Source organism: Lepidochelys olivacea (assembly GCF_965140295.1).
Source record: "Lepidochelys olivacea isolate rLepOli2 genome assembly, chromosome: 21".
NCBI lineage: Eukaryota > Metazoa > Chordata > Testudines > Cheloniidae > Lepidochelys > Lepidochelys olivacea.
Window position 1 is genome coordinate 1,089,010 of NC_140431.1, and position 27,967 is coordinate 1,116,976.

A 27,967-nucleotide genomic window follows, 5' to 3' on the forward strand; every position below is an offset into this window, starting at 1 on the left:
GCCAGCCACCCAACTTGCATCCTAGCACACCATCCTAGCTGTGAAAATTTTGGCCAAGGATACCAGAGCACTTCCCAAGAGTTACACAACACCCTGGGCTTGGACCCATACCATCAGCTCTGAGCTAGCAAGAGCTCGTTTTTTAACATCTAATCCTGTAAGCAGTTTGGGAGAGGCCCCAGCTGTGCTTACTAGCGAGGGTGTTTTGCTGCTCACTGCTGGACATGTAGAACACAGAACTGAGCAATGAGCCTTGCTTGGTCAGATAGAGGGTGCAGCTGGCAGCTACAGCTGTCTGAAAAGGGGCAGGGCTCTGCATTTATCCTAGATAGTCTCAGAAACGGCCAAGTGAATAGAGAACAGAAAATTAACCCTTTTATTGATGCATTGCAATTGTTCTACATTTTTTACCATATTATGTAGAAAATACTTAAAATACAAGCTACTTTGTAAAACCAAAGACAAACACTGAATCCAAAGATAAACTGTGTTTTCACAATGGACCCTTTTCCCATATAGTTAGTATTAAATTTTTAAATATCTATATTTCTTTTGTTAAAATGATTTTTACATACCCCCTAAGTACATCGGCAATACAAACATAGATCAGTAAATGTCAGAAACTACCTGTATCTAGCGGCTTTAAAAAGGAAGAGCACAACCATAAAAGAAAGTTAAATTTCACACAGTAACTAGCATATCAAATACATTTAATAAAGTAGGAATTCCATTGCAATATCAAGGATTCAAGCAGAAATACTAACATTACATATAATGTACTGCTACATGTAGTGAGATAGATATATTTCAAGCTGAATCTGAAATCACACATTATAATAAAGTTTAGCAACGAACAAACAACCATGTAGACATGCGGCACCATTCATAAGTTTAAATAAAAGAGAAAGCAGGGCTGTGCCAATCCTGTCATTTAGAAGCAATTTAGTTCCACATACTTTTTAAAAAAAAAAAATTGCTGAATCAGAGGTAAATTACTGCATCAGTCAACTAGGTGCTAAGCAGAAAAGCTCTGAAGTTACTTCTGCAGTAGGGAATCACAGCTGTGAATGCAAGTCAGAGAAAAGGAACAACTCACATTAAACACAGCTTATGAATCACAAGAATGAATCTAGTTGGGAGGAGTTATCTAGAATTCAAAAGGTGAATCCCAAATTCCAGCTAATTGCTCATAGTTTAAGGAAAGGACAAATGTATGTTCATAAATAGCATGTCTGGTTACACACTATGCAAACCAGCGGTGACAGTTGTTAATGCTTCACTGGGGCCGCATGGGCTGGAATGCACTGGGATAAAGGCTGCACCTCCTCAGAATTGACTCTTTAGTGTACACTTGATGGGGCAACACACACTGTGGGCCACATTTTGATGTTACACCACTGTAAATCCAGCGATGAGATCAGAATCTTGCCCTGTGGGGGTTTTAAATGGTGCGTATCACAATTTAAGTTGGATGTACCCTAGCTGTTCGTATGTGACATCTCGTTTATGCAGGTCCCATCTGATCCTCCTTTTTCCAGTGCTGAGGGATGTCTGAATCAGTGGAGGAGATGAGAATGTTCTTAGTAGATAAATTTGGCAGGTTTTTTTTTTGTTTAAACTATGTAAGAGGTGCTGGTTTGTTTAGTTTCTTTTTAAACAAAGGCTTTTCCCCAGTTGATTAGTTCATTTTGTTAGAGGCCTTGGTTATTGTTCTCTTCTTAAGAACTTGCCAGGAAACACTTTACTCTCTGAAATTGGGTGAAAAGTTTTCATGTAATGCGGATGGTGGAGTTTGTTTGCCTTGTGAAGGAAAGGCACAACTCTGTATCCAAGAGGTATCTGTCTCGAGGGGAAGTACTAAACACAAGCCACAATGTGGACAAAATAAGGAAGTGATTGGCACTAAGTGAGAAACAGTTGGACAATGTTACAGCAACACAGAGCATCGGCACCACCAGTGATGGGAAGTGTAGGGATTGCTCAGTTATCCCCACATTTTGAGGAGTGCTGTGATGGAAAGTACACTAGGTGATCACTTCTGGTTAGTGATGTTGCTAATTGCTCCCATCCAGTTCCAAAGTCCTTACTATGAAAGCGACACCAAACCTCTTACAGCTGATCAATTTCAGACCAGCCTAGACCTTCCTATCCCAGTAATGTGGAACTTCAGAACTGAATTTCTGCCCCTCTGGACACTGTCATGTCATGCACTAGTCGTAGAACTAGACTATTTTCAACTTGGACAGAACTGGGGTCAAGGCTGCAAAAACCTCTTATTGCTGCAGTAAACCACTACTCAAGCCAGTTCGTTATCCACTGGGCCAAGATGCTTATCTCGGTACCGAAAGTCACGCAATAATTCCTAGTTCGACAGGCCCAAGGAAACAAAGTGTAGTTTCAAAACCACGTGGGTTACCCAAATGGAGTATTCCTCATAACACTAGTGCTATAGTTAATAAACCTTCCCAACAGTTCCACATTAGCAGGTGAAATATAATTTTTTTTAATGGTATTATGTTATGTGCTTTACAGCAGGCTCTCTTTGGTATAAATATTCTGTCACCAAGCTAGCAATATCTTACAAGAAACGTCTGCTAGTAACACAGGGGAAGGTAACATCACACTCTAATCTAATAAAGGGATTAAACATACTTCATCACTTCTGCAATATCAGACTAAATATTCCAATGCATTCCCAGCACTACCCTATTCGAAATGCACCGACAGACATCTAACAGTATATGTGCCATTTCAAGGAAAGCTTAAGGAAACATCGCTTCACTCCAAACAAAAATGTAGCCTTTTATGTTAGCATTAAAACTGAGAACAATGCATCTATGCAACATCCTGCTATTCTTGCTATGATAAGCTTAGTGAATTGCTTCAATTCGATGGGGGCTTGCTGGTCCCTCATAAGGCAAGCTCACTGTAAACTCTATTCACACTACATCATTTAAGGCACTACAATAAGGGGACACATCAAACAACTCTTCATCACACATACCTGTGCAAAACAAATCAGAAGGTATCCTTTTCTCTCATGAGGTTCTACTTTCTCTCTCTCAGTGCTACAGTGATGAGCTCTAATGATTGCATTAATTCACATACATTCTGACGTATCATTTTGGTTTAAATACAAAGGATACATCAATTTCATCCCCAGGAACGTTTAAGATTTAGACAAACACTAAGTACAGAGTTCAAGTATAATCACTACACATTTTGATTACAAAGACAGAACATTTGGGGTTAGCAGGAAGTTTTGCTTGTTATATTTTTTCCCCTCTAATCAATATGTACATATTTCATTTTATGTAAAATATTAAAACACCACCATTACAAAACTTCTAAAATAGTTTTAAATTCAGTAATAAATTTTAAAATCTGGATTCCCTCCCCCCACCCCCAATTCCTACATGCACTTACTGTATGCAAGTCTTAATAAGAGCGCTTTAAAGCTGGTCGCTAGCATACCCAGGAGGAGAGGCTCACCGGAGTATAAAAAGCTGTACATGTCATTATTTCACTGTATTTCAGATTGTTCAGCTCCCTCCTAAATAAATCATGCAAGGAAAAAGATAAAGAAAATAAAATAAAGAAAAGCCCTGTGCTGCTGTGAAAGGAATCCAGCTCCATTGTAGGGCCAGTGTCTAATACTCCAAAGAAACCAAACTCAAAAGAGCAACGCAGCACTATCAATTTTCAGCGGAAGAATACAGCATTTTGGCAAAGCAGTCATTTTGTTATACAGGGAGATTTTGCATATAACTGAAAAACTTAATTTAATAGCTTCTGCAATGATAAAAATCCAGCTGCATTATGGCTATTCAGACTTTACAAGACAATAAAATGAAGATTTCATGGTTTAAATGGATTTTTGAATATTAGGTTGCTAGTACAAGATAGCTTCCTCTATCATACCCTTAAACAAAGCAGGAAAGTAAACAAAAAATGTTGACAGTGACAAATAGAGATGTAATTGCTTTTGCAGAAACAGTAATCTACTAGTGAGAAAATGAATTATAGAACAAACTTTAAAATATTAAGTTGAAGTTTGAAATCTGCTCTAGCAACTTACTGAAATAAATGTGCATTATATTTTTAGTGGCAATTCGGATTTGTGCAAGCTGCTAAAATATAATCTGCTAATCTGTTTAAATTATGAGTTAAAAAAATCAGCATTTGTCTTTAAAGTCTTTGTCATTTGTCTTTTCTCCTCCAATTACCATAACATCAGAATAGCTTTAAATAAATTGGACTGTGACCTTTTTAAAAGCATCTATAAAAATTAAGTAAAAGTTTAAAATCTTAATCAATGACGCTTGTACTGGTACCAACAGATGCTGCCCAGTTAGCGACTGAATTCCCCAAGCAGAGACATTGTCAAACATGGTACATCCAGACTTAGAGGAGACTACGAGAGTAGAGTCAACACCTGAAAACCTCCTTTGACTCTCCAGGCCTGTAGCAGAACCCAGCTCTCCCCAAAGTGGGCTGCAATTACTGCAAACCCTACCCATCAAGGGCAGCCCCCGAACTACAAGTATGAGTACTGGTTGATCTTCGTTGGGCTCAGCGGGTATCCAGCATAAATAGCAGATCCTCGGGAAGCACCAATATAGGACTGAGTAGCAAACTGATGTTGGTACTGGGCAGGTGGGACATTGGCAGAAGTCAGCAAGCTGGGCCCAACACTCACTGGTACCTGGTGGACAAGTGTGCTAGGGTGGGCAGCATAGGTGGTGTGCCTGGAAGAGCCCTGAGGGGAGAAGAGATGAGCGAGAGAATTTGTGGAGCCCAGTGTTGTAGCGGTGCTCGGAGCATAGGTGTACATGTGGGGCTGGCTGGGAAGATGTGTGCTCGCTGTAGCTGCTGCCAGGTGGGGATGAGCTGGGCTGCCATGCTGGAATGTGTAGGGAGCCTGAGAAATAGCTGATGGGAGGGGAGCCACATATGCTTGCTGCCTGCGTGGAGCTGGATTTCCACTTCTCTCCTGCGAGGCCAACACTGGTGTCGGCTGGTTCTGCAAAGGAGAAAAATCAGTGAAGTGAGTGGGCACCCCCTATGTGACGCCTGCTGTGGGGGGAGGAAAGCCAGCTATTGGCGGGCCCTGCACTGGGGCCGTTCAAGCACTCATGAAGCAGGGCTCATAACGCTCTGCTGCAGGTGCCAGGAGACTGGCAGCCTGAGGAAGGGCAGTTCTCACTGATTACAGAGATAAGTGGGACAGTTACCGGGGGCAGAGGTGGAACCGCAGCCCTTCCGGTGCCATGGCCAAGGCTCCCATCTGGCCGTGCCTGGGCAGACGCAGGGAGGCTGCTCGAGTTCTGGATCCAGCAGGCAGGGCTGGTTGCACAGCAGTCACCTTCGGTGCAGCTGACGAAGGCAGAGTGGAGGCTATGTGTACATGGGGCCAGAGAAGCCTGGCTGGAGGTGCCTGGCACTGCTCTGTTGTGTTCAGAAGATCTGAGCTTAAATCAAACACGAGAGCTAGGGGCACCAGCTGAAGCAAGGCCAGGCTCAGGCCCAGAAGGGAATGTGCATATAGCTCATCAGGGCCATCTCTGGGCTGGCACCTGATGAGATCTGTGGGGGGTGGGGTGGGAGGCACAGAGGAGTCCTCCCTCCAGAGGCTAAGCCTTAGTACCCCCTCGTACTGGCCCTAGTACCCCCAGCATGGCAAGGGTAGGATCTGTGCACTGCTTGGCCCCCTTCCCTGACACAGGAGAGAGCACAGGTTTTATGCCATATTCAACCGTCAAGGACTGAACCAGAACCAGCTACTTAATGCCAACAATGAGGAAGCAGCTATGGCCCTTCTGACACTGGTAACCAGCCCTCTTCCCCTCCCCATAACACAGGGTCCAGTATGACAATGTCCCATTTGGTATTAACAAGCCTCAGGGACATTCCGAAGCCAGTAGAAGACAAAGCAAGAGCCACATCCTTGCTTACCTGGCTAAGGTTGAGTGGCTGCACACCACCAGTCACCATGCGAGGTGGCCGGTAGCCGGTTGGTGTTATACAGCATCCCGATGACTGCCCACTCACCGATGCCACTGGTTTGGTCTTGCTGACGCTACTCAGAATGCCTGAAAAATATGAGCAGGTTAGTCCATTCTTCTCCAGCTCATTCCAGGACCTCACCAGCTTGTGTACCATCAGCAATGAGGGGGTCCTTCCCTCGCAGGGTCATTTCTCTAGTTACAGTGTCATACTTGGATGAATCAATAACATGCCAGCATTTCCCAGAGATCTGAGTAACATGCTGCAATCGGCTGCTGCCACCAATAACCCAATGGAAATCCTTTTATACTCAGTGAAACTTAATACAGACCCAGATTTCTAGAATCTGAGGGCAGCAGCTACAAGCCAGCACAGAACACTAGCTGCCCACACCTAGTCCTGGCTATTCTGACAAAGGAGACAGTGCTGTCAGAACCAAGGATAGGTACAAGGACTGGGCTGGAAGGTCCTGTCTTTGTCAGAGTGGGCACCTACCTGAGGCTTGCGTGGTGACAATGCAGTCGGCCAGTTGTGTCTTCAGAGGTGGGACGATGATGGTGCGGGAGCTGGAGCTGTCGGCCGCTCCCCTGGCAGGCAGCTCCAGCGCTCCTCCAGCACTCCGGACAGCAGAGAGCGGATCGCTGGTGTAGGGGCTATTGAGGGAGGAGTCTGAGTCTGGGGAGTCATTCACAGTAACGTAGCTGATGACATTGGATCTCTGCTTCATGCCCAAGCTAGGGGAGAAAACACACCATACTCATTTACCCTGGAGTGCCCACAGGAAGCACCCTCAGCCCTACCATGGCACTCTCCCCTTATCCAGAGCTTTATGGTAATTCAAGTTAGTGGAAAAGCCAAATTGCACAGCAGCTTGATGGGATGTTCCGTGCCTCACATCAGAGATTTCTCCGCACAGATTTCTTAGCCCAGCCTGACAAACCTCTCTGCATGAGTGTTTCTTTTCTAGCCTTTTCTACTCTTCTCCTCCCATCAGCATCCTCTTGGGGGCAAGGCTGGACGTGGGAGTGCGCAGGGCGAAATGCTATTAGCTCTAAAGCCAGACTCTCTACCTTGCAGGCTTGTATTTGCTGTCCTCCTCTTCGTCGGTATCGCTGCGGATGGTGATGACGCTGACGGGTGGGCTAGGCGTGTCTGGGATTACGATGGGCTGGTGCTGCTCCTGCACTGGAATGAGAGCATTGGAGGAGGAGGCCGCACGAAGGGGGCTGCTCCCGATCAACGAGTAGACTTGGGAAGGCATGGCCTCCAGTGCAGCGGTGGGCCTGCAGGAAGCAACAGGGCAAGACAAGGAGACTGTTCAGTGGCCAAACCACGCTGCCCACCCAGAGACAGACAGACTGTGCCAGAGCTCATCATGGCCTGGGGCCAGCAGGAAAAGAAAAGCCCCAGAGCGGACATCCTGATAGAACTCAACACCCATCAGGTCAGGAGAGAGCCAGGAAAAGTCCCACCGCACAGTGACGCAGGGTTAAATGGGTGGAATTCCCCTCAGTGCAGGAGGATCTCCTCTGGTCCTCCATTGTTCAAAGCCCAGACTGCGTACTACGTAATACCTCGAGGCCCTGACAAGGGCAGGGCCCCATTCTGCTGGCAATGCACACACCCGGAGACAGTCCCTGCTCTCCCATTGCAGTGAAGATTGCCTGAGGAAGGAGTTCAGCATTCAGCCCTTAGCTGGCAGCTCACTAAAAACAGTTACAGACAGGGCCCCTATGTGAGCAAGATGCTAGCACCCTGGGATCTGCGCATCTCCCCCCAGTGTGTCGAAGGGTCAGCAGGGAGGACTCCTTACTTTGCTGTGCTCTGTGCTGGCTGTTTGTTCTTCTTTGCTGCGAGGCCGCTGCTCTGCTGCTGCCTAACAACGTGAGCAACTCCAACGTTCAGAGGCTGTGCAGTAGCTAGAGCCACGTGGTTGGTCAGTAAGGAGGGCTGCTGCATGATGGTGCTGTACTGGTTTCCATGGGAATGTGCGTTCCTAAGGGGGAGAGAGACCCAAATGCTGACTGGGCTGCAGGCACCACAGGCATGCACAGTGCAGGGCAGGAATGTGGGGAGCGGCGCCCTCACGCAGCTCTGTGGGTTTGCACTGGCTCACATTCCCACTGGATCGTCAAGCCGGAAGCGGCTCTCTAACACACTGGTTCAAGCACTGTGACGTTTCAGATGTAGGCTGCACATTTCAATGGTACTAGCCCTAGTCCTGACAATGGTGGCACTGGCATAGGTGACATGGAAGCTGTTAATGCCGGAAACACTTCCCTGCTACAAATTATGCCATCGTGTCACTGGGCTCAGAAGCACCTCTGCGTTAACACAGACCCTTACCTCCAGTCAGCTAACTGCTGGTTGCTTCCAATGGTCTCTGGAATCACAGCTGTGGGCTGAACAGAATTGTGCAGTGCAACCCCTGGAAGTTGCTGCCAGGTGGAAGGTAGCAGGATCTGTTGGGTCCCTCCAGGCCAGGCCTGCTGCAAAACAACAAACAGAAAGAGGGACTCGGCTAAGCTTCAGCTTCCAAGAATTGGGACAAAAACTCTTCCAAACAACAGAATCAGCTGTGCAGACTGTTAACTTGCAGAGATAAAGGTATACAGTTGCACTTCCTCCCATGGCCTCACTACAGGAAGAGAACAAGAAAACCAGAGAAACAAACTTCCTCAGCCAGTTTGTCCACCTTTTCTATCACAAACCGTCACCTGGGGAAGAGGATAGTGTTTAGACTGTACTGCAGAAAGAATGCCAGAAAGCGAGTAGACTACATCCACTGGGATACTAGGGGCCATTTCTGCTGACCACCTAAGAGACCATTACTAGAGAACAAGTGCATCTGGGATGGTTCTGAGGACAATAAAATGAAAGACTCTTCAATGAAGTAGTTCAATTTGGGAGCCATTTAGCCCATTCAGCAGCTGTTTCACAGAACACCTTGTTTATAGTGCTCAAACTGAGGAGAAGCAAAGGCAGCAGAAACCTCTCTGCTCCTCCGCAATCTCTTCTCCAGCAGTGGAGAGAGGGAGTGGGGTAATGGCAGAAATGCCAAATCCCTGATTCAAGCACTGTTACTCAAGTGTCTGGGCTGCATTTTCAATACGTTTTCATAGTTTACAAAAAGATTCAAACTGATTGAGGAAATGGAGCAAAATGCAGGTTTCAGTAGCCTAGATAAGTGGAGTCCAACACTGGCTTTTTGCAAATGAGTTCATCTTGCTCACATGACCCAGAAATAAAAATCTAGTTACAAATATGGACTTTCTACCACTTGGATTGAGTTGCTGAAGGAAATAAAACAGTCAAGATATTAAAAAAGGAAAAAAAAAAAGCATCTCTTGCTGTGTTTGTCACAGGTGAGATGCTCAAACTCTACCCACTTTCAGCTCATGGGGATACTGGATAGATTGGTAACATGCTTCTGCAGTACAGTAGCTCTATGATGTAGAGCGCACATGGTTCTATTTCTTGCCGTTTAAACTGCAAAACCACAAACACATGCTGTTTTAAACAAAATATTTCTGCAAGTAACAGATCCACTTATTACAAATACTGGTTCCAACAAGAAGCCTTCAAGCAGATAACTGCCAACACCTCTGCCAACATAAGCAGAATAATAAAAAAAAAGAGAAATATGTTAAAAGTCACGCCATGCGTCTTTCCAAAAGCCAACACCTGCACAAGACAAAGCAGAGAGTTTAATATAGAGCGAAATCTAACTTCCCAAGGGGAGGCAGAAATCAGGCCTTCCAAGCGACGAACTGTTTTGACAGAGGAAGGACAAAAATAGGCAAAGCTTAGCAAATGGCTATTGCAAACGTAAGTTAAGAAGCAAAGAGAGAAAAGTGTCGGAAGCACTAAAGGTGAGCAATTTGGGCTAAAGGCTCCGGGAAACCAAATGGAAATATCAAATTCTCTGGAGAAAATTTAGAATCCAGGCTATTAGTTTGAAGACAGATGGCTCTGGTCTCCTCCTGAGGTCAGGGGAGTGAAGTGCCCAAGTCCACTGCACACACATAGAAGAGCAGATCTAATTGGCCTGTTAGCTCAGAAACCCAAATGCACTTTGAAAGTGTCACCAGTCACTTAATGGTGCCCATGCTCTGCTACATCCACCCCTGCCATTTTCAATGGCAACCCTTCAGCAAGCAGAACTGGAGAAGAGGTGGAAGAGAGACAATCCTTTGGGTCCTTTCTGAACAAACCACTGAGATCCACCAGAACCCACTTGCCTGCCTTTTCATCCTCAAAAAAGGGGAGCATTTAATGTTGTGGCTAGTAGCAGACATTCGAATGGCCAAGCTTAAGTCACTAGTCACAGTAAGGCCAGAGCTCCGGCTTGAGCAAAAGCCACCCCAAAACGAGTCTCCAGCTTGGGTGAAAAAAATGCTAATAACTTATTGCCACAAAAAGACAAAATGGTTTATGTAAGAAATGGAGTGCGCTTTGAAAGACATGTGAAGACAGAAGGACTTAAAGTGCATTGTAATGTTTCCATATGCTTCACTGATCTGATTCTGGGGTTTTAAAATGACTGGCATGTGGCATCTGCAGGGTCAATTCTGATGCAGATACCAGACAAATTCAGAGGGCAACAATTTTGAAAGCACAGATTTTAAAACCAGGTGCACCCCCTCTCACAGCCCCTGTCAGTTGGGCATTTAGCTTAATCAGAACTAGCCTGAGAAACTGCTGCCATCTAAAAATATAGAGCTCACCTTTAATTTCAACCACAAAATGTAGTAAGAACAAAAAGCATCTGTGGGAAGCAACATCTTTCTTTGGATGATGCAAGCTACCAGTGATTGGTTATAGATAATGAAAAGTCAGAGAATTATTGTCAATATTCAATGAAGGTTAAGGTTTCTTGATTGCTAAAGCAATAAATTAAAAAGCACTTGCTATTATTAGAGGTTTTAACCTGAGCTTAAGCACCTGAAACAGTTCTACATGCAAAGAAGCTTTAAAACAAAAAAATGCAGCTAACTTGCCAACTGGTTCAAACTCTGGCCATCCAGGTACCTGTAGCAGAGTCAGCCTAAAAGGCCTTTTTCTTTTTTTCAACAATTAAAAGGTAAAGATAGGACAGTAAGCAAAAGACAAATAGGATTATCGCTCTTCTGAGCTTAGGAGAAGAGCTTTATAATACTAGACTAGTAAAGAGCAACAGTCAATGGATCTGGATTCTTTAGAGCCACACTAAACATCAGAGTCAGACAGTGCGTCAGCAATGTTGGGGAGGAAAACAAAAAGACATTAAGATGTAGCAAGAACACAGCCACAAGATGGCACATGCTTCCATGCCCTCTGCAAGTCTAAGTTAAAACAAAAACTCCGTTAGTGAACACAATCAAGGGAGGCAATTACCAGTACTGCAGCCGTCTGTTCTACTAGCGCTGGCCGGCCGGCTGCGCAGTTCAGAGTAAAGGGCACCGCATACTGCGGCGTGATGGTGGCTACTTGAGGATGAAGAGTTGCTACCATTAGTGGTGTACAGCTTCCCTGAAACGCAGATTAGGCAGTGAGTGAAACACACGTCCTGAGACAGGTTAACTGGGTTCAGCAATGGGGCCAGAAAGGCTCTCAACCTATTGGTACTAACAACGCTCTTCAATGTCTCACAGCAATCAAATGTATGTATTCAAACCACTACTCTCTCTGATCCTCCAGGTGGGCTAGTGTGAACAACTGGCAAACGTTCCTGAGGGGAACGCGAGGGACACAGGAACCAGCTTCACAAAACTGGTTCAAACTTTATAGTACCTTATTCTGGGTGGATCCTAGATGTGTGTATTCCAAGCCATCTCTTGTATATACTGTATTGGGCCATAATGATATATGCTGCACCACTGATGTAATACATCATGTATAATCATACACAGGCTATTTCATGTTCAGTATTCTTGGGAAAGGATGAACTAAGGAACTTTAATAATCTTAAAGTCACCAGGGTCTTTAGATTACTAAAAATTAACATCAATCATGGCGAGATTGCCAAGAAACAAACCTAATCCATAAAATCGTTTTATCTGAAGTGTTTTTTTAACTGGAGTTTGGTACTTTATCATGAAGAGAAGCAGGAATGGTCTGCTTCATGATGACTTCCTTTAAGATTATTCTGTTCATTGAATACTGTGACCTGTGCAATTATATTAAGCCAAATGCATGCATCATCAAATGCTACCTCAATTGTTTGAATTGAACAAATAAATTGCAACTTATCTCCTAAAACTGCTTCTGTAAGACTAGACCAGTCACTGTGATATACTTCCCCCAGATTTCTTGGGAGGTTACAATTAAGAGTATGCACATTATTTCCCTATGTAACTGTCAGCAGAAACTGTGAAACTATGGCAAACTAAAATTATAGTATTATCCATAAAGATGATGGATTCTTCAGTGTTCAAAAATGTTGTACGATAAAGGTGCTTTCTACTGTGTATCCATTGTCTATTTAAATAAAACACTGCTTTGTTGGAAACAGAAAGAGTTTTATTTTTATGGCAGAAGACAAATAAGAGTTTAAAGTTTTTGTAAAATGACAGACTATACATTTCAAAGTTAATCAAATTCTGATAACACATTTGGAAATAAATACAATCAGTGAAACACATCCACGCATGTCAAGGATGCAATTATTAAAAAAAAAAAAAAAGTAATTTCATTGAATTAAAGATGGGAATCTACAACATCAATAATTCAAATCTTTACTTTTGTTTTCTGGGATCTCATTTTTCACATGGTAAATAATGCATAGAAACCAATTCATTTCCTATGGAATTTGCTGTCTGGCTTTTAAGCAGATACCTGCCTTATGTAGGAAGGTACCTCTGTCCAGACAAGAACTGAATGTTTTGAACAGCAGTCCCATCCAGAGAAAGACGGAAGTCTCAGGACACTAAATATTTACCCCATTATGGAAGGCCAAACCCCACAGTCAGTGATCATAAAGAAATACAAAACTACTCTCCTGGTTTTGTAATTGTCCTCTGCCTGCAGATTCGTAGGGCACGTCAATATTTTTATGCAAATATCAGATTCTAAAGGGACTTAGTGGAGTCCATAACAGTTCGTCCTGGCTGGCACTTGGCAGAGGAGAATTGTGAAGTGTCAAAGTAAAAAATAAGGTTCAGACTTACAATATCTCAGTAGAACCAGGTAGACTTGAGCTTGATATGAACCTATATATCACTGGGATCCAGGTCCCCGACTCCTGTTTCATTCTGAGATTTCTGTTAATGACAAAGACGATCCCCCCTCCCTCAACAAGACATGGCTCCCATTGCAACGCGAGAACAAAGCTGGACTGCCCTTTGCACTCGGTGGAATTCCAGTCACCCCGTTCTTACCTGTGTGAGAACTCCCGACTGGATCTGCAGCGGCTGTGCCGTTGGTGCTTGTGCTACAATCGGAACGGCATTCTCCATCCGTACTGGGAACCCAGAATGCTTTGCAGTAGCCTGAAGTCCGGCTGCTCGGAAAAGGAAGAAGCCATCATTAAGCCGATTTCTTTATTATTCAAATGTTTTTTCAGACTAATTCCTGCCAACCAAATCAAGATGAACAGAAGACACCGTCACGGTTACAGCCTCAGCCATCAGGGAAAGGGGAGCCCTTCCCACAGGGGCACAGAAATGGTGCACCTTACGCTAGAGAGTGGGGTTCCCTTTGTCCAGCAGCAACCTGCTCCCCACTGCGAAAGACAAGATCAGGGTATTCGTACCCACACATGGCCACTTGCGCCTTCTGTAAGGCATTGCTGGAAATTAGTGCTGGTAACAGTGTTGTACTTTCTGTCTTGATTTTTGCAACACGGACACCTGTTCAGTGAGAACTGGTCTGAGACTATTGCTACCTATTTAATTTAGGTCACTGAACAGCCATGAGATAGGAACACTTTCAGACTCTGCTGGCGAGGGCAGAACTTGAATCCAACCACCACCCAGTTTAAGGCCATATTTAAATGGAAACAGACAAACAAGAATAGTTTCTGGAGTTCTGAAGTCTTTATGTACTGTACTTGGGAACACACCCCCTCCAGCCACCCATTAAAAAATTATAAATCACTCCCAACATACAGGAAACACTACCGGAAACACTTTCTAAACAATTACAGTCACAACTAAGCCAAACCATACATCTACTAGTGTCTGCAAGGTGCTGCCCCCTCCAGGAGAAGAGAAATTCTTTTCTGGGGCACATGGGGAAATGATCCGGTGCCACTGGGTCAGGATGCCCTTCCCTTCTATTTCCTTTTTACAGTAACTGAAATCCTTGTGTGAATGAAAATACCTTGTCCACACTGAGTTTTGTTCCCTGTCTGCTCTTTGAAAGGTTCATCTACTCCTGCAAAAGTGGGACCTATAATTCAGCCCCACTGGTACTCCTCCACCATTACAACTCTCATTTTCGACAGTCTAAACAAGGCTTAACTTTACAAGTAGTACTTAAATGGAATGTTTCAGATCAGTTTGGCACCTACATTCTCCCTCAAAAGACCTTGGTTTGACTTCACTGTCTGTGGACTTCCTAGCCTTCGGAAGCATTTGGCACTAGATGGGCCTTTCAGAGATGGCAGGCATGTAGCTGGAGTTATCAGACACAACCCACCAATAAAGCCCTGGCTAATGAACAATTACGGTCTCTGCAAGCCCCTAAAATTCTCAAGATAGCACTGGAGAATTCGTTAAAGCTTAGGTCCATTCAAGCTTGTCATTTGCATACAAGCCAGCCAAATGCACTCCCCTCAAATCACATCTGGAGGGGAACACAGTCAAACACTTCTAACATTACCATGCTACCTAAAAACAAGTACAACCCGCATACTGCAGCCATTGCGCCCTGCACTTGTTCTATCAAGATTTTTTGCTTCATTCATAACCTACCATATTAGCGCAAGCCAGATACAAACGGAGAAGCTTTCACAATCAGCAGCTGCATTTTTTACTCTGTGTAGCTTTATCTATTTGCAATTGGCATTCTTTTACTTCTTGCCACCAAGCTGCACAACTGTATTAACACTTGTGAACTGAGATTCCAAGAGTCCATATTCAGTCTAGAAATTTAAGGGAATCACTGGTCAGGATGAAAATTTTAGTTGCGATAGCACCTGTGCATATTCCAAGCTTTTTCTAATCCTTGAGTGTCTCTCCAAATGCTCTTGGTGCCAAGAAACCAAAGCCTAGAAATAAATTTTTGCTCCACTATGAAAATTAACCTGGTTATAGCCCCCGCAATAACAGATTCACGGACAAGATTCAGGAGGGATTTCTATTCTAGGCCTGACTTTCAGACACTTAAACCTCTAGAAAAATCCCCTTTTCATCAAAACTCTCTCATTCTGGTTCTTAATGGGAAGTAGACTGTGCTCATGTGCAAGCCTGACCACTCAAAGGTCAAGCAGAACATTATGAGCGTTGAGGTGCTGTTCAGGGAATGAGAAACATTTCAGAGGCTTTCTTAAGTCTCACATGGGTCAAACTCCTCCTATAGTCCTGAGGAATGCTGTTGTGTTACATTCGGGGGAAAAAAATGGCTGAGCAATAAAGTGAGTGAAGATTGCCTCGTAGGCAGGTATGTTCTCCTCACCTGTCCAAGCGTGTCCTGGGAGAGGAGAACCGGACATACATATACACCTGGGCTGATTTCAATGGTTTCAGAGTCACATGTGAGAGCACAGAGTGATCTCCTGGAGTTTCTCTACTTGGCCCAAATCACAAGGTTTTATTTTAATTTGGCTGAAACTCCAGTAGAATGCAACAGGTTTTTCCACTTACTTTGAAAAGCAGGGGGACAAACAATGAATGTTTGCTGGAATGGATCAGTCTGCGTGCAGATCTGGGTGGTTCCAGGCTGTAAGGAAACACTCTGTTGTGCTACGCCCGCAACTGGGGCTGCAGATGATGGGTACAGGGCAGACTGATAGTTTAGCAGCGAGACATCCGAGTTTGCCAGGGAAAGAGTAGCAGCGGCAGTAGAGTTAGAAGCCAAGACACTGGCCTAGAAAACAAAACATTACAAATGGGCATATTTGTGTTATGTACCCTATATCCCAGGAACAAACTACTGCAGGTAGCAGAACCCTGGCATGAAGTGACATCAGCTAAAGAATTAAAATAAAGGTAATGGAGAAAACAGACCTGAAAAAAGTTGTATTCGAACCTGCTTTCTATTTTTTGCATTTCATGCCTCTGGACTGACAGGCCAATAAAATCAAAGTAACAGAGCAGAGAAACTGTGTGTCAGTTTGGCCATGCCAACTATATGGAAAATGAAATTGCAAAGGCAGCCTACACATTCTGAAAAGTATCTTCAAAAATAAGCAACTCTGCTAGGTGGGGAGGCGATGAGTCAGCTGTTGTTGAACTAGTCTGCACTACCCCCTAGCTTGGGTGAATGTCTTAATAAGTCTGCCCCATCTCTAATTTCTATAGCCTTATGAGCGGAGGAAAAAATTCTGAATTGAGATGTTATCTAAGGAATTTTAACACATCACTGAAAATACCATTTGTGTAGAACGTGTCTAAATTCGTACGTAGCAACAACACTTGAACACTAAAACTCAGAACTTGTTCTCATATGACAGCAACACCGTTCTATTCATTTAGGGGCAAGTTCTGCTCAGCTACATATCGTGGAAATGAAAAATATCTGATTTCAGTGGAGTTACTTTGCAGAGCAGGATTTGGCCCACAGCATCAAAAACATTTCCCAAACCTAAAGACTCACATACCTGATTGTGCACTGTATTGAGCTGGTTGTTGAAGCTCATTGTTAGGTTTGTGCTTGTGTTAGGAGCTACATGTGTTGTGAATGGGCTCTTTATTTGGTTAATTGTATCATACATATTAACTCTTCGCTTGCAGATCTCCATATTCTGAAAACAGGACTTCACACTGAAATAGAATGAGTGGGGGAAGCATTAGACATACAATACCAGTATATACAGTATATGCTCCATTGTAAGCAGTGGATTCAAGAGAAGGAAGGGATTTACATAGCTCTTAGAATACTGTTTTACGTGTGCATGTATATGCCTTTAACTTTACAGCAACAAAACGTCAAAGATCTGGCAAAACTAAATAATACAGCCTCTAACCAGTAGAGAAAAATATTTATGTGAGCCAAAAAAAAAAAAAAAAGTCACCTGGATAAGCTTCCTGCTGTGTCTCATGAATTGGGAGAACACAAATTCAGTCTAAGTAACTAAACTGGAAACACAAAAGAAGCCCCCGATAATATTCCTTTTTAATTAGCAGATTAGACAGACATGCCAGGACAATAGAGGTATGCTGTTCTATGTCATGCTGAGAAATCAATCTAGAACAATGCAAAAACCAAAGTGGCACCAACTCACTGGTTGCTATGTGGGAAATCCAGTAGATGGGTCATTGTAACAAATGAATGGTTTAAAGTCTTCAGCGGAGTAATTCTCTTATCTGCATCAATCGTCAACATTTTCTTTAACAAATCAATGTACTCCCTTCGGTCAGCCTTCTCTGCCAACATGTCTGTCCCTTCCAAGTCCGTAGACATATTCACCTTGGAAAAAAGAAATGAGAACAGTTAGTGCCAATGGAAAATTAATCACGGCTATACAAATCAGTCATTCCATAGCCTATGGAAGTGCCAATAACCAATGCTGGTCCTTAAACGCCTTCACTTTAGGGTCTCTCCTTCCCCAGTCTACATTCACTAATCCAGAGAAATCTGAATCTAACTTATGCACAGAATTTTTTGTCAATATTTAGTTGGTGTGCTGAGGTGAAATCAACTGGGCTTGATTCTCCACTGCCTTGCAGATGTGTCATCCTATGCAAAGGGAATGCTAAAGGTAGCCTTTAACAGTTTCCCTAATTAAGATTCAGACAGCTTTGAATGTGCACCCAGGGACTTTTTTGGCAGAAAATTGTGAGCTGTTACACCTCTGTGCGTCTCCACTAGCCTTCTCCTGAAGGCTTTACTACCATCTTGAACAGGGCGGTTCCACTTGTGTGGACAAGGCATCGGCATTTTAACCTTCTAAGCCCCTTCTCGAGCCGGGAGAAGCACCATCGGTGCTTTGCCAGCACTGTACTCTCACCATCGCTGCCACTGGCAGAGTGGGACCAGCCCTCACAATGGGCGGGAGACGACAAGCAGAGTCGGGACTTGTGAGCCACAGCAGTCTCTTCCCCATAATCCCCTTTATATTGTACATGTGAGTTTCTCAAATGGCATCATCGTCAGAGCTGGCACTGGACGTAAGCAGAGTAAACAATTGTGTAGGGCCCCAAGCAGCTGAAGTTTTATTAGTATGTGTCAGGGGGTGGGGGAAGAGAGAATATCCCTGCTTAGTGCCCTCAATGGCCTAGCACAGCCTCTAGTCATCATTCATTTTCCAACAGCCTCCTCTGCTCACCTGCGCCATGTCATCCAAACAGTTGAATATATATTTCCGAGCTTCTTTTGATTTTATTCCTGTCTCCAACTCATGTTCTTCTGGGGTCTATAAAATAAAACATTTGTTCAGAGCAGCTGGAGCCTGGTGTTAATATTTGATTGAAATAAAAACAAAGGAAAGCCAATGACCAAAACTTCGGGCCGTATAATCATTCTGCCTATTTTAGAGGGCAAACACAATAAACCATTTGCAAGTAGGGCAGGAGTAAACAGTCACCAGCTCCCTGCTCCGTGACCCTTTGGGAGCAACTCACTGCAAAACTGAAATACTGGCTTGGAGGAGAATGGGGCCAAACCTGAGCCGACTATTGGTCAAGGACAGACTCCAACGCTGCCTCATGTTCCACCATGAAGAGTTCTACCAAAGCGAACGCCAGATTCTGAGACAGTATTTGAGAGCAGTGGAAGCAGGAGTATTTAGGATATAGGCAAAAGCCAAACTGAGACATTTTAAAGTGAACTCTAAGAGGGAAGAGATGGCCCTCTCACCTCCTTTGCTTCTATGATCTAAAGGAGGCCTGGGAGTTTATTCCCCAGAACCAGGGTGTGGGTTTTTGCCCTTTTGTGTTTTGCTTGTTTATTTAGAAACATCAATAATATCACGTATTCTCCTTCAGTTCTGTTGGGGGAACTCTGGGGAGGACTCTAGAACTAGAGTAGATTTTCCAAATTCTCACCAGGTGCGTGTCTGTTCTGAATCTTTCACAAAGAAAGCCTGTTTCTCCCAAGAGCTCGCCAGGAGTTTGTTAAGTTAGGCTACTGAAGGCTTTTAACAAAAACAAACTACCATGAAATACACTTCAGTTCACTCCTAACACTGCTCAGCAGCTGAAGTAGGTCATCTCTGATAAGCAGACTGAGCAGTCATAATAAATGGCCATCATCACACACGTTTTGCGGTCAATATCACTCTCGCTTGCTATTGGTAGACACCTGCTAGGTGTTTGTCCAGTTTCTAAAAGGAAATGTACAAATCAACTACATCTGAATGATATTTACAACCTAATCTTTACCCAGGGTACTTCACAGCATATTAAAATCACGTAACAATGAGATCTGGATCAGGTCCGTGACGGACAAAACAGATTTTGAAGTTAAAGAGAGAGACAAACCTTTAACCTCCATAGTGGGTATCCCAAGTTTGGATCTCTGTTAAAAAACCTGCTTGTTTTCGTTCCTGCACTCAGAAGATACTCTGCTGGAAGGCCTTGGGTTTGTGAAATATAACGAATCTGTAAAGAAAAAAAAATTAAAGACGCCAACAAACTGGACTGATAACTAAATCTAGTACAGCAAAATATTGAGGTTCTACCAACTTTGTTAATAATGAATAGGAAATAGGCTCTAAATACAATTCTAAAAGTTCCATTTTTTTTAAATATAGGCTGTCTGAATAACTGAAATGTCATAATACAAAACAAAAGATGCAATTCTCAAGTATTTACAAACACATTTAACTGGTTCTATCTAATTTTCTGCAGAGATTTTAGGTATTGGTAAATGCTAATGTGCCTCTCTGCCTTTTTTACTGAAATTTTCTTGGTCCAAAGCTGTTTTAGCAGACTGAGAATAAGCTATTTATAAAAAGGGAAAGTATGGGGGAAATGCAGCACTCCCCAATGTAATCACTAAACATTTTTAAAGAGGAGTGAAGGGTTTTAAAAATGTTACCAAATATGTATTATTTAAATATATAATTATCAGAAAAGATATAGGTATCTGTGTGATGCAGTTGGGTGTGGGCATATCCACCCTTGAATGTGTTGCTCACGAAGGGTCCAGTGGCAAAGCACCACTGACTTCAAAAGTGCGAGTTTAGATTCATAAAGCATGTAGATCCCCTGTATCCTTTAAGGCATCAATATTTGGAGTAAAAAAACCAAATAAATAACCCTCCCCCCAGAAAAGTGTATAGAACATGTTTAAAAAACACTGACTACAGTATCAGTAACACAGCAATATGCTACACTACAAAGTACAAAGCTGTCCTTAAAAGAAAAAAGATACTCCGTTAGAAAGCAGAGGAATAATTTTACATATCAACACATTTTCTCAAATCTTCCCCCAAGTTTTGTGGTCTAAATTGCTAATACTATCTGCTCCGCAAGTTTCAGTGTGAGAAACGATACAATTTGTTAGGACAAGAAAAAAGATCAGTTTCTTAAAAGTATCTTTTAAAAAAAAAAAAAGAAGAAGAAACCAGTGAACATGTAACCCACTTGTGGAAGTGCAGGACTGGAAACACGGGCTGAAGGCAGTTAGGCACTGTAGATACTGATACCATAGTCTGTAGCCCAAATTACTGCATGTAGTTCTGCCAGCACACTGGCTATTCCAGTATTAGGCGCTTCCTGAGCAGCTGAACTGTCAAATATAAAGGGAAGGGTAAACCCCTTTGAAATCCCTCCTGGCCAGGGGAAAGCTCCTCTCATCTGTAAAGGGTTAAGAAGCTAAAGGTAACCTCGCTGGCACCTGACCAAAATGACCAATGAGGAGACAAGATACTTTCAAAAGCTGGGAGGAGGGAGAGAAACAAAGGGTCTGTGTGTCTGTCTATATGCTGGTTTCTGCTGGGGATAGACCAGGAATGGAGTCTTAGAACTTTTAGTAAGTAATCTAGCTAGGTATGTGTTAGATTAGGATTTCTTTAAATGGCTGAGAAAAGAATTGTGCTGAATAGAATAACTATTTCTGTCTGTGTATCTTTTTTGTAACTTAAGGTTTTGCCTAGAGGGGTTCTCTATGTTTTTGAATCTAATTACCCTGTAAGATATCTACCATCCTGATTTTACAGGGGGGATTTCTTTATTTCTATTTACTTCTATTTTTATTAAAAGTCTTCTTGTAAGAAAACTGAATGCTTTTTCATTGTTCTCAGATCCAAGGGTTTGGGTCTGTGGTCACCTATGCAAATTGGTGAAGCTTTTTATCCAACATTTCCCAGGAAAGCGGGGGTGCAAGTGTTGGGAAGATTGTTCATTGTTCTTAAGATCCAAGGGTCTGGGTCTGTAGTCACCTAGGCAAATTGGTGAGGCTTTTTACCAAACCTTGTCCAAGAAGTGGGGTGCAAGGTTTTGGGAAGTATTTTGGGGGGAAAGACGCGTCCAAACAGCTCTTCCCCAGTAACCAGTATTAGTTTGGTGGTGGTAGTGGCCAATCCAAGGACAACAGGTGGAATATTTTGTACCTTGGGGAAGTTTTGACCTAAGCTGGTAAAGATAAGCTTAGGAGGTTTTTCATGCAGGTCCCCACATCTGTACCCTAGAGTTCAGAGTGGGGGAGGAACCTTGACATGAACATTCACAGGGCACTAGATAGGTTACTAAATTGGTGTTGCTTGTGAGCCAAGATGAATTTGTGGCCTAGCTTTTCATTTCTAGCAATTTGGGTTCAAACTGACCAGTGTTTATATTCTTCATACTTAAGCAACAAAATTTTCAGTAGTACAATTAAGAAATAACTTCCAACAAACATCATCCACTAGATGCTGAGCAATAAAAACTGGAGTCCAAATTAGTTACAATGGCCTCATTATTGTACAGCAGATTGCCTCCTGCAAGGCCAAGGTTGCTTAACAAGGCCAAGCCAGGTGCTCATTTCCAGAGATGCCTCCTCCAAATCTTGACTGGGCCTGCATTTACTGCTGCAGTTCAGGTAAAAACAAACATCTTCACTACAGACATCAAACTCAACCACATGAAGTCAGAGTACGGGCTACCCCAAGTTTCTGGAGGATTACAGAACTCTATACTAAGCAATGAGAACCCGACCTTCGTCCCCACCCACCTACACACTGAGATAAGATTTGCAGAAGTACATGAACCTTACCGTAGAAGGAAACCACCATGCCATACTTTAGTTATTTCTAACTCAGCCTGCTCACTAATGTACCACTGCATTTCCTCTGGAAATTTACGGTGACAAAGAGACACTACAAGCTAATTTGAGAGGGTCTTTTCACATAGAGAAAAATATACCAGACACTGTTAAATGGTAATACCACAAAACAAACCATGTGATGGAAAAGCTGTACTTGGAAAAGCATTGTTCTATTTAGGTTTGTTGCTCTTCTATGGACAGGCTAACAGCCAGGTAATACTGCTACCCTCCACATACGCGCACTGTACTTCACAGGCTGCAGAGACTGCATTTGGGACATGCTCGGTGTTGGAGACCAGAGCTTCTGTAGGAATTAACATGACAGGAAATGCATGGCAGGCCACCCTGGGACCACTACTCCTGTAGCTAATTTGTCCCTCTTGAACCGCAGGGTGCTGTGCACAGCCAGGACTGAGACACTGCATTTCAGTTGTGCCAGAACGGGAACTGCAAGTTGTATATTAAACAGTAGTGAGACACACACAGGACCGCTGCGTTCTCTATTCAAAGGCAAAGTGGGAGGCAGGGCACAAATGGGAAGCAGCCTCAGTTATCACAGATAGAAAGAGAATTGGATCAAAGCAGGAAAGGAGTTGAAGACCAAATCAGAGCAGAATTTGAATGAGTACTTCAGTTTCACAGGGTTTATAAAAAAAAAAAAAAGCTCCTTCTGACTGTACAAGCACCACCCCGTACGCACGATATGCTCTTACCTGATCGTATTCTGAAGCTCCTGGGTACAGAGGCCAACCCAGGAACAGCTCAGCTATCACACAGCCTAGGGACCACATGTCAATAGCTTCACAGAATGGTAAACCCAGGATGATTTCAGGAGCTCTGCAAAACAAGATTAAAACATTCAGCCTGGCACAGAAAGCAAATGGTGCCTATTTACATATTATTCAAGCACCTTGTACAGCACAGCAGAGCTCCCCAGAGATACTTCCCTGTAACGTTAAAAGTGGCTGCCCGTAAAGGTGCAGCATTTCTCGCTAGCCTAATAGTGTCTGTGTCATCCTCATTTAGGAGCACTGATTATTTTTCCTTTTCAGCCACAGTAAATCAACAGTGCAGTCTTCTAGCCCAAGAGGAAAGGACTCAACAGTCCAGAGACATTTCATACCAATGCAAAATACCCTATACTACCACCCCCCTGTAAATGGCAAGTATGTTGCTAGCTGATTTAGTCACATGACAGGGCACACAGAGCTTGGGGTGACCCGTAGCCATCACATAACCCACCCCTAGCATGTCCCCACAGGCATGTCAGACAGCAGCCTGGCATTGTGTGGGTAAATCCTATCGGGTGATGCTCCCTCAGCTCAGCTAATCAGCAGCAAAGGAGTCTAGATAGGTTCAGAAGGTTTACAAGGGCTTTGGCTGCGTTCACCTGGAAAAAGAGAGTGGTCTGCAGACCCAAGCCAAGGCACTTTGCAGAGAGAAGAGTGCCACTTTGTTTACACTGCTTAGTGTTTATATAGGGTTTATTTGGGACATCTCAGGCTTAAGGTGGATGAAGAGAACATAGCCAGACACTGTGATGGTCAGTGTTTTGCCACATTATTTTATGGGATTTGGGGCAACAGAACCTCACCAAGCATAGAAACCCCTGCCCAGCCTCTCTCAGAGAGATTATGAACAAAACAATGTGCTGCTTTTAAATCTCAAATCCCGGAGAGGATTTTTTCTGCATAACCCATCTGGACAGAAATGTTGCAGGAGATGATCTTTTAGCACAGCTATCCCTTTGCCTCACACACACAGCTGTGAAACAAACACCTGCAGTTCTGCCTGCTCATAGATTGAATTCTAGCCTTGTATTTACATATGGTGTAAATACAAGGGCTCATGGGAGCAGGTACAGGAATTCACTCCAGAAAGTACAGGAAACACTGGAACTTCCGTTTTCCGAGGAATAACCAATTCCATTGTGACCCCAATGTGGGGGGAGGAGAGAAACATCCCAAACACTGGTCTATGCTGCTTTCTGGGCAGGTCTTGGGCAGTAGATCCTAACACTTGTGTGTAATTTCTCATGTGGCAAACACACATCAAGAAAGAAATATATTGCATAATCATCCCAGTTAAAGCAGCTCTGAAACTGGTTATCTTGCTTTACAGTTTTGGACTCTGTACTGGAATGAGGAATAAGATCTCTCCAGCACATGGCATTCGGCAGCAGGACACCGAAAAGCCCATCTTAATCCCCTTTTCCATCTGACCATTCACCTGGCTGTGCATGGTAAGGAATAAGAAAAGGAGGACTTGTGGCACCTTAGAGACTAACCAATTTATTTGAGCATGAGCTTTCATGAGCTACAGCTCACTTCAAAGGAATGATTCCCAGGTAACTGTAACACGGATGCCGTACATCTACCAAAGTCAATGCACTTCTCACAGCTGACATGCAAGTCATCAGGGAATGAGGCAAGTGCCACCTGACATGTTACCTTGGCTAACTGTTCCCCCCAACCTCCCCGCTGCACTCTAGTGGCGGGGCAGTCACACTGATTCAGTAGCTGCTGCTTTAATACAAGCAGTTCTCTTACGTGGGTGAACCCTTTTAATTAGCCCAGCCCCCTACAAATCAAACGGTGGCAATTAGGCTTTTATTCCGACTATCAGAGTAATACAGTGAGCCAGGGATATCTGTCAGGAATTGCTCCCATTCAGTGTTACTATGCTGCTTCATTTTAGTCCCCCGCACTATCCTTGAGAGAGTGTGTGAGCGTGAGTTCACTTTCTCAGCTAGGTCTGGGAGGGATTTATTACCTACAAACATATGTAACATTATGCAAACATGTCCAAAATGGAATGAAAATGTTTAGCCAGAAAATCAGCACACGAATATGAAAGAACTGTACTGAGACAAGTCGGTTTGTTTAGCAGCCCAAAAGGATACTGCTGAAGAGCTGGATACACCTGTTAACGAGCCCTGCTTAGTCATTTAATCAGGATAACCAACTCCAGGTGCCATTATTCCAACATGTCAAGGCATCCTTGCTCAGCAGGTGTTGCCAATTAGCAGGCAGGACCTAAGTCTGCTGCCTGTTCCTGTGTGGAACACCCAGCCAAGTCCATGGGAGTTTAACAGATCTAACCGCTTACAGGACACAATGGAAGTGGCCTGGGGTAGAAGAGACCACAGCGCAATCTTGTTCAAACCTGCATGAACATGTATGGCCTGACTCAGATAGAACGGACTGTAAATGGCTATGGATAGTGGAAGTGGAATTATTCCTTTGTCCTGTGTGCGCATCCAGGGACAGTCTTGCAGTGCCAAAGACGCTCCTAGCCCTGAGCAGTTTATACTCTAAACAGATTACCTTCTCATGAGGCCTCAGTTTTCATATTGGCTCAAGACACAGCTGGTATGCAACAGCCATCAGCCTCCTTCACATCTGCTTTTAGAATGGGGTTGCTAATGACAGCAGTTAGCAGTACTATTAGTGACCACTGAAAGTGGTGTTGAAACAACAGCAGCCAGATGTCTCCTTTACAGCTGGACTGTCTAGGATTAAATTTGCAGTGTTGTAGCCACACTGGTTCCAGGATATTAGAGACAAGGTGGGTGAGGTAATATATTTTACTGGACTAACTTCTTCAGACCAGAAGAAGAGTCCATGTAGCTCAAAAGCTTGTCTCTTTCACTAACAGAAATTGATCCAAAGGCACCACCCACCTGATCTCTCTAGGATTAAATTATTAATCTGCACTCTTGGAAACTCTTTATGAGGCAGAAAATGACAACTGACAGAATTCCTCCTCCGAGTAGCAGATTGTTACATTCTGATTTCCAGGGCCAGCAAGTACCCCCAGCCAGCCTCAGGGAAGGTTACCACAAAACTCAGATTCTTCCACTACCACCAGCACGTTTCAAAAGGAGTGGTGTTTGTGGAGAGGGCACCTCCCCTTGATCACGTCCCTCTTACTTGCAGAGAGCAAGCGTTAATCTCCGGCTCATGCCATTGCAATAGCGATGCCACAAAGTCACGCAGGATCCGAGTTAGTTTAAGAGGTGGAGAAAGTCAGACTTCTGGTGGCAGGGCAGGGCCCAGTGTAGAGCTAAGGAACAGATGGTACTGCACAACGGAGGCTCCTCTGATCAACATACAGTACAGTAGTGGTAGGTTACAAGACAGGCCTAAGCACATCTGCATCGCTGAACAGGTGGGATAGGACTACTGAATCTTCCTCACTACTGCGGTTGCCCAGTATTTCCACCAAACGACTGCCTCTGTAAGAAGAGTCTTCTCTTGCCAATGAGGATAGTGGTATAAATACCCTCCCCCGCTCTCTCGAGGTAGCAATGGCCCATACTCACCACCCTAGCTGTTATAGGCAATAGGATGCATAGAACTGGAAAGAGCTGTCCCTTCTCCTGGAGTTGGTCACTGTGAACATGTCTTATCCGAGCAGCTTAAACTGTCTGACTCATCTGCTGATAATGTGACTCCCCTCCTAGGCATCAATGACGTCTGAAAACATTGTGTGTGGCCCGACATTCGTATGCCCCCTTCCGTCAGGATTTGCCTCAGTCTGACCAGCACTGCAGAGCTGACAGTAATACCAAAGCGGAGCATGAGCCAGCCCAAGCACACCTCTGCCTAGGAGCAGGTACCTCACAACCAGTGTAGGGAAAGCAATTGCACATTCTGTGCATTTTAAATCCTGGCCTGACAAAGTCCACGTCAAATCTCCGCTGGAAATATGGCTCCAGCAGCGTCATCCAACTAGGCAAGCTGTCCATGAGCCAGGAATGCAATGAGGCAGAACAGAATCCAGAGGTTGTTTCCCTTGCTCACATTTCACCTCCCATGGCCATATCCTGTTCTGGAACAGCAACCCAAGGGTGCTAGCCTCTCTTCAACTGCTGCCAGCGCTTGATACCACAGTGAATGGTGCAAAAATCACCACAGTGCACCTATTGTGGACTCCCTCTCCCCCACAAAACCCCACTGGGTGGATTTAACCAGTCCAGATTCAATGACAAGAAGCACATTATGATGAAACTACGCTTCTCTTGTTGTGAAAAAATTCATGCAGTTCAGAGCCATGAGTACTGGAGGGACAATTCAGCTCACCCCCCTCACCACAATTTAGATCCAAGTGGGTGACAGACACAGAACAGTACAGCATCTGGAAATGGCCCACCTTGATTATCACTACAAAAGGTCCCTCCCCGCTGGTAATAGCTCACCTTAAGTGATCACTCTCCTCACAGTGTGTATTGTAACACCCATTGTTTCATGTTCTCTGTGTATATAAAATCTCCCCACTGTATTTTCCACTGAATGCATCTGATGAAGTGAGCTGTAGCTCACGAAATCTTATGCTCAAATAAATTGGTTAGTCTCTAAGGTGCCACAAGTCCTCCTGTTCTTTTTGCGAATACAGACTAACACGGCTGCTACTCTGAAATCTTCCATTCTGTTACTGTACAATTAAAGCCCACGCTACACTCATTACAGCAGCTGGCTAGGAGTCAAAGTGTTGGCTCCTAAATTCAGACAGACTTTCAAAACTGCTTTTTTCCCCAGAAGAGCCAAGTCCCCATACATCCCATTAAAGTCAGGGGATGTCTGAGTGCTCAGCACTTCTGGAAAAAGCCACTGCTTTAAGTCCCGATAGC

The 27,967-nt window shown here is 43.9% G+C and overlaps 1 protein-coding gene across 3 annotated transcripts in view; it reads right to left on the bottom strand.

Moving 5' to 3' along the window:
• Window positions 1-379: 379 nt before the first annotated feature.
• Window positions 380-27,967, bottom strand: part of HIPK1 (homeodomain interacting protein kinase 1) — a 35,635-nt gene continuing 8,047 nt past the window's right edge. Inside the window, exons 3-16 of one of the 3 annotated variants that reach the window (XM_084611451.1) lie at window positions 23,049-23,172; window positions 19,569-19,688; window positions 18,416-18,502; window positions 17,372-17,556; window positions 16,748-16,910; window positions 15,792-16,014; window positions 13,365-13,486; window positions 11,383-11,517; window positions 8,353-8,492; window positions 7,820-8,002; window positions 7,077-7,289; window positions 6,502-6,740; window positions 5,956-6,092; window positions 380-5,023 (exon numbers count right to left, since the gene is read on the bottom strand). In XM_084611451.1, the coding sequence (XP_084467577.1) occupies window positions 4,538-5,023; window positions 5,956-6,092; window positions 6,502-6,740; window positions 7,077-7,289; window positions 7,820-8,002; window positions 8,353-8,492; window positions 11,383-11,517; window positions 13,365-13,486; window positions 15,792-16,014; window positions 16,748-16,910; window positions 17,372-17,556; window positions 18,416-18,502; window positions 19,569-19,688; window positions 23,049-23,172 (2,557 nt within the window). In that variant the 3' untranslated portion in view covers window positions 380-4,537. Of the gene's footprint in view, window positions 5,024-5,955; window positions 6,093-6,501; window positions 6,741-7,076; window positions 7,290-7,819; window positions 8,003-8,352; window positions 8,496-11,382; window positions 11,518-13,364; window positions 13,487-15,791; window positions 16,015-16,747; window positions 16,911-17,371; window positions 17,557-18,415; window positions 18,503-19,568; window positions 19,689-23,048; window positions 23,173-27,967 lie in introns of all 3 variants that reach the window. The other 2 variants (XM_084611450.1, XM_084611452.1) reach the window with 2 other exon arrangements.